Source organism: Helianthus annuus, chromosome 17, assembly GCF_002127325.2.
Source record: "Helianthus annuus cultivar XRQ/B chromosome 17, HanXRQr2.0-SUNRISE, whole genome shotgun sequence".
NCBI lineage: Eukaryota > Viridiplantae > Streptophyta > Magnoliopsida > Asterales > Asteraceae > Helianthus > Helianthus annuus.
In genome coordinates, this window is record NC_035449.2 from 137,664,795 (window position 1) to 137,678,898 (window position 14,104).

The 14,104-nt window shown below is 36.7% G+C and overlaps 1 protein-coding gene across 1 annotated transcript; it reads right to left on the reverse strand.

Annotated features, from left to right (window-relative positions):
- Positions 1-11,402: 11,402 nt before the first annotated feature.
- Positions 11,403-13,285, reverse strand: LOC110924623. The gene is made up of 3 exons (XM_022168615.1): positions 13,189-13,285; positions 12,645-13,102; positions 11,403-12,548 (listed from the first exon to the last, which is right to left on the reverse strand). The coding sequence occupies exons 1-3, from the start codon at positions 13,283-13,285 to the stop codon at positions 11,403-11,405; spliced, it is 1,701 nt and encodes a 566-aa protein (XP_022024307.1).
- Between the last annotated feature and the right edge of the window lie 819 nt (positions 13,286-14,104).

Here is a 14,104-nt window from a genome sequence, read left to right on the forward strand (position 1 = left end):
TAGTAACTAGGTGTATACAATAAAGTTACCCATATGTCAAATATAATATTAGTTTCTTTTTATATGAAATCTCTAATAATATGCATTAGATATACATCTTGTTGAATTTTATTAATATTAAACATAATATTTGAACCATAATATACTATATTAAATAGTAAATATAATATTTAACCCATATTTAAACATTAAATATAACACTATTTTTAAATAACAAAGACATAAATAAAGGTTTAAATATATTAATACTAATATATGGCACCGAATGTTCATGCCTCCACTAACTCATATTAAACCATATTTGTGTTACTATTGGCTAACTCTTTCGCCAATAGTAACGAGTGTCAAGTAATGTATAAAACCCCACATACTAGCAGCTATTACAGAATACAAAAATTTAATCACTGTAAGTATAATTCATAAATATTTAGGGTTTTGGAAAGTATTTTTAAATATAACTGTATCACAAAAAGGTGGTAAAGAGAAGAATGACTCACTTTGTAACTTTAGGGTTCAACTAAAAGACTCCTATTATAATCTTGGGTATAACTCCTGAGCTATTTAATAAAGTATATAATGCACTCGTGTTAAGTATAATAACCCAAATTCAATTTTATCAATACGACCCGAGACAGAACCCCAACGGACTTAGTCAGGCAGAGCCTTGACATGCGTTACGGGGCCCTAGATCAATCGGACAGGGTATCGACTTAGTGATCAGGGGTTAAAACACTTAAAACGGGGTAGGGCTTTGGAGTATAACTGCTTAAAAGAAAAGAAAGAAAACAAAGAATATTAGAGAGAGAAAAGGTTGGTGATACCTAGAGAGAGAGCAGAGGAAGTTGAGCAAAGTTCTTTGAAGGTTATGTATCCTATTTATATGAAATTTCTTCCAAGATGCTTGGAGTGTACACAAGTTACACGTACACCTTCAATTAATTTTCAAAGATACCTAAGCTTGTTCATTTAATGTAGAATTTGCGGATGATTTTTTTTATTATTTTATTCTTTTCTTTGAAAGCCACATATACGTTCAAAATGTGAATGTTTTAGTTTTTTTATTTCAATATTATTTTATTAATTTATATATTATAATTAATTCAACTGCTTCATTTATTTGGCGCTTATAACTTCTAAAATATGATGTTTTATAAAACAATGAATATGTCATTAGAACGAGAATATTTGTATCTACATTTTGAACCAAGTTTCATTAAAAACGGAGTAGGTTCATCTGTAATGTATTTTTATAATTTAATTATTAAACGGTTCCTAGGTCCGTCTAGGTACTTCATATTTCTAACAGTCAACTTATCGGTCATCTACCCGTTTAATAATATAAGTTTTATATACTTTATTTTAATAGACACGTCACATATATATATATATAGATATATATATATATATACAAGTCAATTAATTTGTATAACACTCCAACCAATTATATATGAAATTTTTTTAAAACTATGTGAAAACGTATAACAATAAAATGGGTCGAATAATTATATTAAAAATAAAACTAGTTACTAGTGGTTAATAAATTTAAACAATCTATAACTCTTATATGACAAAAAAATGGAAAGGATACATCCTCCCCACCTTGTTTTAAATCTCGTTCTCGAGATTTGGGATACGATGTCTTCTTAGAGTTATGTCACGTCTTAGTTAATAAGAACAGTATTAAGGTAAATGATACAGAAACAAAACATCAAATTTTGTGAATATGAGTTTTACAATAAATAGGACTCAATGGTTCAACTGAATTAGTTCCAGTCGATGTCAAATGAACGAGATGAAATGATATAATTTCCAAGGTAACTAGGTTCAAGCCGAAAGAGATATATGATCAACAGATGTCTAAGTTGAATGTTTACAAGTTGTGATTGACTTTTAGAATCAACAGAATTCTTTGCCAAAAGAAAACTTACTTTGATCATCAATCAAGGAAGACTTAGAATCAATAAGCTTAAATGAAATAGAAGCCCGAAAATGATTTGTCAACTATCAAACCATGACATGAGAAAAATCAATGTGTTGACAATATTGAATTGCAAGGATACACCGAAATACAATAGAGTTTAGTGTATCATTGTCTTAATACATAATTGCATTAAGACTATTTTCAATGATGAATCAAATGAAAGAGGTACATGATTTCGCGTGAATTGTATGATTATGATTAGCCCAAACTACAAGTTTATACTGACGCCGCAAGGTGTCGTAATGATTGAAATAGTTCAATAATTACGGTGACCGAACAAATTCACCTTGTTCGTAATCAACTGAAAGTTTTCATGAAGTAAATTTGGATATTTATTTAAAATAAATATTATAGGATTTTCAATTGATGACTAAAGACCAAATAAATATCATAAAATTTTCGATCAATGATGAAAGAATCTTTAGAGGTACATCGGAATATAATACGAATTTGTGTACTCTTATCTTAACACATAATTGTATTAAGACTGTTTAAGATAATGAACCAACAGAAATTAAATAACTAAATCCGTACATCATGTGTGAAATAAGATTAGCTCAAGCTTCAAATTAAAGAAAACGCCATCACAAGTTGTCGTAACCAAAAACAGGATTCAATGAAAGGGAAGACCAAACAAGTCTGTTATGGTTTTTGAATAGATGAAGTACTTGATAGGATGCATTTATTTATAAACTTTTATTTGTACTATGGTCAAATAATAACTTAACTTAGATATTACATATCAGTGATTACGTCTGGAATCATTTCTACTTCTTGCGTAGTAAGTACGAATGCTCGCGCGTTCTTCTTAGCTCCGTCTGTTGTTCTTGCGTTGTTGTCGAGTGCTTTAGTCAGTTTCGGGCAATAGGATTTGATGTGTCCTGTTTCTCCGCAACTGAAACAGATATTAGTTTTCCTTCTACATTATGCCTCTATATGTCCAGTCATCTTGCAGAAGTTACAGTAGGGTGTTCTCCTAGAACGGCCATTTCCTGAATGCTTTTTGTTACAGTTTCTGCAGGTAGGTTGCTACAATGACGGTTCAGTTCCTTTCTTCTTGAATTCTTGGGAAATTTTCTGGGCTAACTCTTTCTTCTTGTTTTCTTCTCTAGTGCGGATTAGTCCATCTGGCAGGGTGTTAGCTAGTTCAACTGTTTCTTCAATAGGTTGTGGTCTAGCGGCCTTGACTATGTCTCGGATTTCGCTAACTAATCCCCAAATATAACGAGAAATTAGTACGGGTTCTGGTGAAGCCAGAGTTGGTACCAGTCTTGCGTATTCGAAAAACGTTGTCGTATATTCACGACAATTCACATCTATCATTTTATGATTTAGGAACTCGTTAGCCATTCGTTCCTTTTCATAAGGGGGACAAAATTTCCTTTCTACCATTTTCTTGAATTTTCCCCAGTTTATGGCATAAGCCATGTCACTTCCTTTTGCCTGAAGAATTGTATTCCACCATTCTAAGGCTTCTTCCTTGAAGAGGTTGGAAGCATACATTACATTATCTTCTTCGGCACATTTGTTGATTTTAAGAACAGCTTCCGTCTCTTCCAACCATCGTAGAGCAGCCGTGGCTCCTTCAATGTCGGTGAACTCAGTTGGTTTACAAGCTAGAAATTCTTTGTAGGTACACCCGAGAGTCATCGCCTTCATTTTCTTGGGAAATGGGGTTTTGATAATATCATCATTGTCTCCATTGACACTATGGCTAAAACTGTCATCACGAGTATGCTTGCTACTCACAACTTTGGTGGGTTCTAAGGGGTTTTTAACTGCTTTAATTATTAGAGGTATAGCATTGGCTATTACTTGGGCTATTATATTTTCTATAGCATTTTTATCCAAAGGATTTTTATTATTAGTATGAACTTCTAGATTATGTGATACTTCATTTGACATCTAAATTACAAAGATTTTCAATTATTAATATCACAGAATACATAAAACAAAACAATACTTTCAAGAATCATATGTGCATATATATATATATATATACATATATTTAAATCTACAAAAATAACACATATGTTACTTTGTATTAATTTCCTGACTTTATTGTTTAATTTTAGGTATTAAAGGAACACCTAAATAGCTTAAACCAGTGGCTCTGATACCACCTTCTGTCACATCCGCTGACCCGACCCTGAGAGCGGGAGCCGTGAACCAGTCAAGTGGTATCGGTGTTTATTAAATAAGCAGTGGAAAATTTTTCATCAGGATCGTAGTTAAGAAATCATTTCAGAGTTTGTAAAACACCAAACTTTTAATATTAAACAAATGGGCTAGAACCCATATTCAATTCAATTGTTTTTATAGGTATAAACCCAAATAAATAAAATATAAATTTCTTCTTTTATTCGGGTAATTATTATCACACCCAAAAACGTCGCAGCGGAATATAAAACGTAGTGGTGACGGAAGTTGGTGCCCATTAATATCTTGCTGAACAATACATTTAATTCTTGGACATGATAACTTAATTAAAACATAAGTTTTAAACATAACGTTTCAAAACATGACACAACCACGACATAGTTAAGTTGTTTTGATCCTCACGGATCTTATTACATTTGTCCCAGAAAGTTTTAAAAGTTAGTCCAACATATTAAATGACAAAACATGCATCAACAACCACAAGATACGCCATGATTCCCGAAGCCGAACTCAAGTACCTGAAGAACACGTTAAAATCAAGTGTCAACACAAAGGAAGGTGAGTTCACATATTCAAATTTAAAGTAATTTGATCCCAAGGAAATACTTTCCAATTATGCGTTTATTACAAAAACATCCATACAATTTACGACACTCAATTTATTTCCTTAACAAAAATCCAAGGGTCAGCCGCCGCAAGCGTTTCCTAGAAACCTTCAAACTAAGCATCTTCCCAAGTTTACATATTTAATTTATTGCATCAAATGTTCGGACTCGTAAATTAGCTAGACATTACGAACTATATGTTTGCAGTGTAGGGATAATCAAAGCTAGAAAATAAACAGAATATCAATTCGTCGTTTGACTTGACACGAAGTGACCGATCACGACGGGGTTGTCAACCCGATAGATCTACCAACAATTTCTCGCGGGCAATACTTAAATGATTAAATGACATCACTTGCGCATGGCCCATATTGAGGCCATCTATGATGCCTGCCTCACGTACAATATATATATATCCTACTAATATGACAAATTTAATATAAAATGTTGTACGAATTTACTGAAATCCATTGGACCAAGCAAATCCATCCCAACAACACAGTCGTTTTCTATGAAACACCGTACAATCCCCGTTTCATTTCCGAAACATATATTCATCAAAACCGTTTAATCCCGGAAACATATATTCAACAAAACCATTTCATCCCGAAACATATTTATACCAAAATCATTTCATCCCGAAACAAATATATTTACAAATCCATATATTTTCAACGAAAGTATATAATTTATATCAAAAAGGCATGTTTTATTCCAAAAAAAATTATTAAATCCTTTTTGGCATGTTCTTCCCCCAAAACATATACAAAACAGTAAAAGAGGGGGTTTAGTGACACTCACCTTTGGGTGCGTATTTTTAAATAGTGCAATCCCACAGATTGATTTCTACACGTCTTATTATACGTAGGAACGATTTAGAAATCAATATATCACAAAATCCTAAGTTTCTCCGTTTCTTAGAATTTTCGCATAACTTTGAGATTTTCTCGAAAAGCTATTGTTTTAGATTATGTTGGCACGTTAATATATATATATATATATATATATATATATATATATATATATATATATATATATATATATATATATATATATATATATATATATATATATATATATAGGGGACCGCTAGAATGAGAACCACCTCGAGTTGTAAGAACCGCGAGAACTACACCCCACGGAGGGGCGTTCGGCGCGATTTTTTTTTTACAAGTAGATGTGTGCATTATAAACACGGCCGTAAAAAATCACGGCGAACGCCCCTCCGTGGGGTGTAGTTTTTTACACCTCAAGTTTGGTGTTTTTTAATTTTTTTTTCTTTTTTCTTTTTTTTTCACCAAACTTGAGGTGTAAAAAACTACACCCCACGGAGGGGCGTTCGCCGTGATTTTTTACGGCCGTGTTTATAATGCACACATCTACTTGTAAAAAAAAAATCGCGCCGAACGCCCCTCCGTGGGGTGTAGTTCTCGCGGTTCTTACAACTCGAGGTGGTTCTCATTCTAGCGGCTCCCTATATATATATATATATATGAGTCCATATATATATGTTTTTAAGATTTTGTGACTTGAACGATTTTATTGGTGACTGTTATCATGTAAATCCATTAACACACCCGTTTATACGTAATATATCTACGATTTGCGCGTCGTAATATATATACATAAACGTACACATAAATCAACATCGTAACATGCGTAATATCGTTAACTTATTTATTTTGTTATTTTTAAGGCATGCATACATAATATAACTCATAAGTATCAAATTTCATGCTCGACAAATAAGTTACACATTTAACGCGATTTTACCGTTTCTACCGCATAAAACGCACAAGTGTACATGCATTGTCTAAATTTCCCACTATCGTGTTAACACTTAACATATTATCACATTCACATGTTTAAATCACATAACACATTTCAGCACATAAGGTTCACCCAAAAATAACCCATACTAGTGTTTATTGTAAAACGCGTATTTTAGTGATTCGGTAACGTTTTTGGGCATCGGAAATCACGTATGACCAACCAAACACCAAGTAAACTTAAAATTAGTTAAAATACTTATTTTTAAACTAAAAATATCAGTTTACTTACTGATCTAAATCAGTTTAATAAAAATCGTTCGAAAAGCCAATTTTTGACTGTTTTAAAGCATAGTTTTGCGTTAAATGTTACTATAACCATCCCAACTCGGAATGACTTGATATTTTAACACAATACATGTTATTTACTGATTAAAATAGTGATTATAATCAGATTAGTTCAGTTTTTGTGTAAGTCACATAAATCATGCGATTTCATGTAAGTTACAACTCCTAATGCACCAAGTACAACATGTCAGACTAGTAAACTTTATGACAAAGTTTTATATCATTAAACACTTCAAAATAATCATATTTTAATGTTTATAATCTGATCAAAAATTATTTTTATCAAATCATGTTTAAATCATCATTTCATGCTTTCATATCATCATGCATGTTCATGTATGTGCATCTAATGCACTCATACAACATCATCATCATTACTTATGATTTAATCATCCCCAAGAACACATTAGTATCATGTTCTTACAAAACACAACATATATCATCATGATCATCCAGTCATTCATACATAAATGCAAATATTCTTCACATTTATGAATATATGACAAACTTTTACATGCATGCATACATATATACGTACATATACACGACATACATATTTACATATGAACTTCCAAAAGTTCACTTTTTATCATGTCACTTTCAAATCTTGAAACACTTTTAGAACATTCCTTTATGATATATTTGATTCTTGCATGCATTCTACTTTTCAAGTAACATGCTAATCAAGAATCTTTCAATCAAAATCAAAAACACAATCACTTACACACACACACACTCACGCCACAAATACATACATATATACACCAATTTTTATTTCATTCAAAAATCCATTTGTTTTTAGTTTCAAGTTCGTGATTAAACTCGTGAACAAGAGAAACTTCCATCATCATCAAGATCATCAAGAATCAAAAACAAGGTTTTTAAGATAAATTTTATACCTTCAAGTTCTTGAATGATTTTTAGTAAAGATTGATGATATGGGACTTGATTGTTGCTTGAAACACCTTGAAACCACTTCTAAACCACCAAATGGACTTGAAAACACCTTGTAATGAATTTGAATACTCAAGAACAATTTGGAAAATGAAAATGGATGTTGTAGAGGGGTGTTTTGACCAAGAGTAAGAGAGAGAGAGTGAGTGTGTGTGTGAGTTTTGAAAAGTTTGTGTTGATCTTGGTGAGATTATGGAAGCTTTTACATGATTAATAATCATATGTAGTTTCCAAGATCAACACTTGGCAAGAGAAACAAGAAATGGCAAAAGGTGGGCTGCCCAATTGCCGCCACCTAGCCCCTCTTTCACATAAATATGATACATACATACACACACACACACACATATATATATATATATAATAGTGTAAAAACTGGTATTTTACTGGATACCGGGTATTTTATCTAGCATTTTAATCATGTTTTAGTGCGTTTTAAATTATTTTTATCATTCTATAAAAATAATCACACTAAATTATTACTGAAATAATTACCAGTTGCCTTGACTGGCTGCGTTGACAGTATTTTGTCAAATACGCGCAGTATTGCGCGGTACGTGCTCAAACTCGAAAAATAGAGTTTCTTAGCGTTTTAATTTATTTTTCCTCACGAACATGATTAAAATTACCATTCTAATCATAACAAACTATTTTTAGGATTTTAACACTGATCGAGTGGTCACCGACGTTCGTTTCGCGTTTTAATCGTTACGCGATAAGCGTTTATTTTATTGTTGCCAACATAATTTTTACCAATGTTTGGATTCACCAACACAATAAATATCACATATAAATATCAAAATCATTCAAATACAACCTTTTTATCTATTCATGACACGTGTTACAATTGTACGGTACGGTCTGAAAAGCCAGGTGTCACAGTCTCCCCCTGCTTAGGGAATTTCGTCCCCCCCCCCCCCCCCCCCCGCGAAATTCTACTCTACAGGTTTGGTTTTCGCACTCGGTGGGAGGAGATGAGGATATTTCTATTGCATCTGGTCATGTCGTTTCCAAGTGAACTCGGGTCCACGTTTAGAATCCCAGCGAACCTTGACCAACTTAATCCTACTCCTCCTAAGCTTCTGAATTTTCCAATCCAGAACCTCCACTGGTTCTTTGATAAATCTCAGTTTATCATCCACTCGAAACTCACCTGGGGGTATAATCAGTGTCTCATCAGACAGACACTTTTTCAAGTTGGAAACATGAAACACGTCATGAACTCCACTCAATTCTTGTGGTAGCTTAAGCCTATATACGACTGATCCAACTCGAGATGCGATTTCGAAATGACCTATATAACGCGGGCTCAGCTTTCCCACTTTTCCAAACCTCACAATGCCCTTCCAAGGCGATACCTTCAACATAACCCAATCACCGACCTGAAACTCCAATAGTTTCCTCCGGTTATCCGCATAACTCTTATATCGATCCGCGGTAGCTTTCAACCTCCCCTTAATCTAGACAACTTTGTCCGTAGTTTCCTTGATAAGCTCGGGTCCGGTCAAATTTTTTTCGCCGACTTCAGCCCAACAAAGTGGCGATCGACACTTCCTTCCATACAAGGCTTCAAACGGAGCGGCCTTGATACTAACGTGGTAACTATTGTTGTAAGAAAACTCTGCCAACGGCAAGTGAGAATCCCAATTTCCACCGAAATCAATCGCACACGCTCTCAGCGTACCCTCCAAAGTCTAAATGGTTCTTTCACTCTGACCATCCGTTTAAGGATGATACGCAATACTCATGTCCAAACGAGATCCCAACGACTCTTGAAGGGATCGCCAAAACCTGGAGTCAAACCGTCTGTCTCTATCTGAGATAATTGACACCGGTACTCCATGACGGGCTATAATCCCGTTAAGGTACAACTGCGATATCTTCTCCATATTGTTTGTTTCCTTAAGCTCCAAGAAATGAGCAGACTTTGTTAATCGATCCACAATTACCCATAACGTATCATATCCCCGCGATGTACAGGGTAACATGGTGATAAAGTCCATCGTAAGATGTTCCCATTTCCACTTAGGAATCTCTGGTTGCTGCAGAAGCCCAGACGGCTTCTGATGTTCAGCCTTAACCTTAGAGCACGTCAGACATTTACCCACATAGACCACAATGTCTCTCTTCATATTCGGCCACCAGTAAAACTCCTTGATATCCTGATACATCTTGGTAGAACCTGGGTGAATGGAATATCTGGATTTATGAGCTTCGTTCATAACCAGTTCACGTAGGTTAACTCTAAGCGGAACCCAAATCCGGTTCATGAAGTACATTACTTCATCCGCTTTTGGTATCATCGCATTCTAAACCTCTCAAACCTTCTCTTCTCAGGTTCTCATCCTTCAAAGCTTCCCGTTGCGCATTGCGAATTTGATTAGTCAAACTTGTCTGTATGGTTAAGCCCAAAGCGCGCACACGTAGAGGCTTCTCCCACTCTTTCCTGCTGAGCGCATCCGCAACAACGTTTGCTTTTCCAGGGTGATAATGAATATCTCACTCGTAGTCGTTGAGTAACTCTACCCAGCGCCGTTGTCGCATGTTGAGCTCCTTCTGATCAAAGATATGCTGGAGGCTCTTATGGTTAGTGTATATCGTATACTTCGTGCCATACAAATAATGCCTCCAGATCTTTAAGGAAAATACAACAACTCCCAGCTCCAAATCATGTGTCGTGTAGTTCTTCTCGTGCACTTTCACTTGTCTGGATGCATAGGCTATCACTTTGTCCCTCTGCATAAGCACGCATCCAAGGCCCAAACGTGACGCATCACAATATACAATGAAATCATCACTTCCCTCAGGAAGGGAAAGATTAGGGGCACTACACAACTTTTCCTTCAACATCCGAAAAGCTTCCTCCTGCTTTTCCATCCAATCAAACTTCCTTTCCTTCTAGGTTAATAGCGTCAACGGCTGCGCTAACATGGATAAATTCCCAATGAATCTCCGGTAGTACCCAGCAAGTCCTAAGAATTGTCGCACCTCTGACGGAGTCTTTGGCGCTTCCCAATTCTTGATTGCCTCAATCTTCGACGGATCCACGTGTATACATTTCTCATTTATGATATGCCTGAGAAAATGAACTCCCCGAATCTAGAATTCACATTTAGAGAACTTGGCATACAACTTTTCTTCCTTCAGCAACTCCAAAATCAACTTCAAATGATACTCATGATCTTCTTTGGTTTGCGAATAGATAAGTATATCGTCGATGAATACTATCACGAATTTATCCAATTAAGGTTTGCATACCCTGTTCATGAGATCCATAAACACTGCTGGCGCATTAGTTAAGCCAAAAGGCATTACTAAAAACTCGTAATGGCCATATCGTGTTCGAAAAGCAGTCTTTGGAATATCTTCGTCAGCAACCTTCAACTGATGATATCCTGAACGCAGGTCAATCTTCGAGTAGTAACTAGATCCCTGTAGCTGATCAAACAAATCGTCAATCCTCGGTAAAGGGTACCGATTCTTGATAGTCAACTTGTTGAGTTCTCTATAATCAATACACATCCTGAAGGATCCATCCTTCTTCTTCACAAACAAAACAGGTGCACCCCAAGGCGAAAAGCTCGGTCATATGAAACCTATGTCTAGTAGCTCTTGAAGCTGATTCGACAATTCTTTCATCTCTGACGGCGCTAATCTATAAGGAGATTTTGCAATCGGTGCAGCACCGGGTACAAGATCAATTCTAAACTCGATCTGTCTTACAGGGGGCATTCCAGGTAAGTCTTCAGGAAAAACTTCTGGATAATCACGAACAATAGGAATATCTTCGATCTTCCTACCTTCGGCCTTCGTATCCACCACGTTAACTAAGAACGCAGGATAACCCTTTCGCAACAACTTGAGCATCTTCATACCACTGACGACACTCGACACTTGACTCGATCGGTCTCCGTGAACGACTATCGCTTCACCACCATCTGGACGAGGTATCCTCACTTGCTTCTCCGAGCAAATAATCTCAGCTTTGTTCTTGGATAGCCAATACATCCCCACAACAACATCAAAACTCCCCAGCTCCACTGGTAACAAGTCGATACTAAAACTATGATCATCTAACTGAATACTACAACCGCGAACGACCTCGTTAGTCTCTATCAGTATACCATTTGCTAGTTCTATCGAGTACTTTTTACTTAGCTTACTTGTTGGAGAACACAAAAATGGTTCAAAGTTTTTCGAAACAAAACTAAAGTCAGCTCCAGTATCAAAGAGTACGAACGCAGAATGGTTATTGATAAAAAACATACTGGTAACAACAGTAGGATCGTCACGTGCCTTTCCAGTGTTTAGCTCGAACGCTCTACCCCTGGCATTCTGACCCTTTGCTTTAGGACAATCCCTCCTGAAATGTCCATGTTCACCGCACTGGAAGCATCCCTCTAGCTTCGCTCCCTCCGAAGTACTTTTAGCATAGCACTCGCGGGTAACATGCCCAGTTCGGCCACATCTGGCACACTTTTTCTGCTCATCCTCATGAGTCTTCTTCTCAGAACCACTCCTGCCATCCCTGGCATTATCCCTTCTAGAACTGCTAGAACTGGCAACATACGCCTTCCCCAAACAGCGTTTTCTGTCACGCTTCTCATCGGTTTCCTTCCTCGAGCTCTCGGACTTGAGCTTCTTCGAATCTCCTGACTTAGACTCAGAACGCCCCAACCATTCAGATTTCACATCTGCTTTGGCCTTGCCCGATGACTTCCCGGATTCCTCCTTCTTGTCAAGACCACCTTAACGAGCAGCTTCATCCGCTAATGACTTCGCCAAAGTAGTAGCCTCTAGGTAGGTAGTGGGTTTCGCTGATGTAACCATGCTGCGAATCCGTGGCGACAGCCCCCAGATATACCTCTCTACCTTTACATACTCAGGAGTAACCATTCGTGGAACTAACCTTGCCAAATCGTTAAAATGAGAAGTGTAAGCTCTGATGTTCAGACCTTCCACGGTTAGGTTCCAGAAGTCGGTCTCGATTTTCTGTATCTCGCTGCGCGGGCAATACTCCTTCAGGAGCATTTCGTTAAGTTCATTCCAGGTTAGACCATAGGCAGCGTCTTCACCCAAGATTTGAACTTGCGAGTTCCACCAGGATAGTGCTTCATCAAGAAAAGAGCAAGAAGCATACCTAACCCGTTGATCAGCAGCACAACCACTGATTGCCATGACGGATTCCATCTTCTCAATCCACCTAGTGATCTCTAAGGGTCCTTCAGCACCGGTAAATGATCGTGGGTTACAGCCCTGGAATGTTTTATAAGTACATCTGTGCACTGTTCATAAAGTTAATGAAAAACAGGAATACGTTCCGATTACATCATAACACATGAACTACTAAAACTTTCCGATCATATTTTACTTGGAGGGTTTCCAATCTGTGCCCCACCAAAACCACGCCCATGAGCACCACGTCCATGTCCCTGGCCATCATTTTGGTTAGCATTATGTTGTTCCATGGCAGTATTAACGTGTTGGGCTATGAGTTGTGCCAACTCTTCCCGTGTGGTAGGTAGTCAAGAACCCTATCTTACTTTTCACGGCATTTCATCGTTTTTGTTATTACAACAATAATAATCACATAAGACGATAACCAAAAATAATTCAATCATTAAATGCTAGTGGACCAAACATTGCGCATGTATAATATCCACATATTAATCAGGAAAAAAAAAATTTAACCAAAAGTAATTCAACTGATATTATCATAGAAATTAACAAACTTGTTTCTAGTACAAACTGACCACCTTTGGCATGTCTACGTCGACACCCAAAACAAGTTCAAACAAAATTTCCACATAATATCCCAAAAATATAACTGGCACGCAGGCCCCAAATAGAGAGTATCAAAAGTGTCTAACATAACAACCAACAAAAACAAACAAACAAACAACAACAAGCATCAACGCTTCAAACCCAAGAAATCTAGCATCTTCCTGACAAGCTCCTCCAGATCCACTATCCTCCAGTGCGTTTGGTCCATCGCACTGTTATCTAAATCCTTCAACTCATCGTACCAATCCATTTGTCCCTCGAGGTCCTTCATCTTACCCTTGGCTGAATCCAGGTCTCCGCGCAGAGTGGCAAACTGTCGATCACAGTGGCAACATCGGTCTATCCAAACCCCTTTCTGCTTCTTGGAAGCAGATGCCGTCTCAGCATGTGACGTAGGTGCGATCTCCCCAGCAGGCATAGTCCTCTTCCTACAACAACAATAAACCAAAAGAGGTGTAGTAGGAGCGCGTGACTCAATGACAGGTATAGATGACTCAGAAGAA

Coding starts and splice junctions, on each gene's coding strand:
- LOC110924623 (XM_022168615.1), bottom strand. CDS start 13,285: ATGGAACAACATAATGCTAACCAAAATGATGGCCAGGGACATGGACGT. Junction 13,103..13,188: donor ACAGATTGGAAACCCTCCAA/GTAAAATATGAT, acceptor CTTTATGAACAG/TGCACAGATGTACTTATAAA. Junction 12,549..12,644: donor CGCCACGGATTCGCAGCATG/GTTACATCAGCG, acceptor CTTGACAAGAAG/GAGGAATCCGGGAAGTCATC.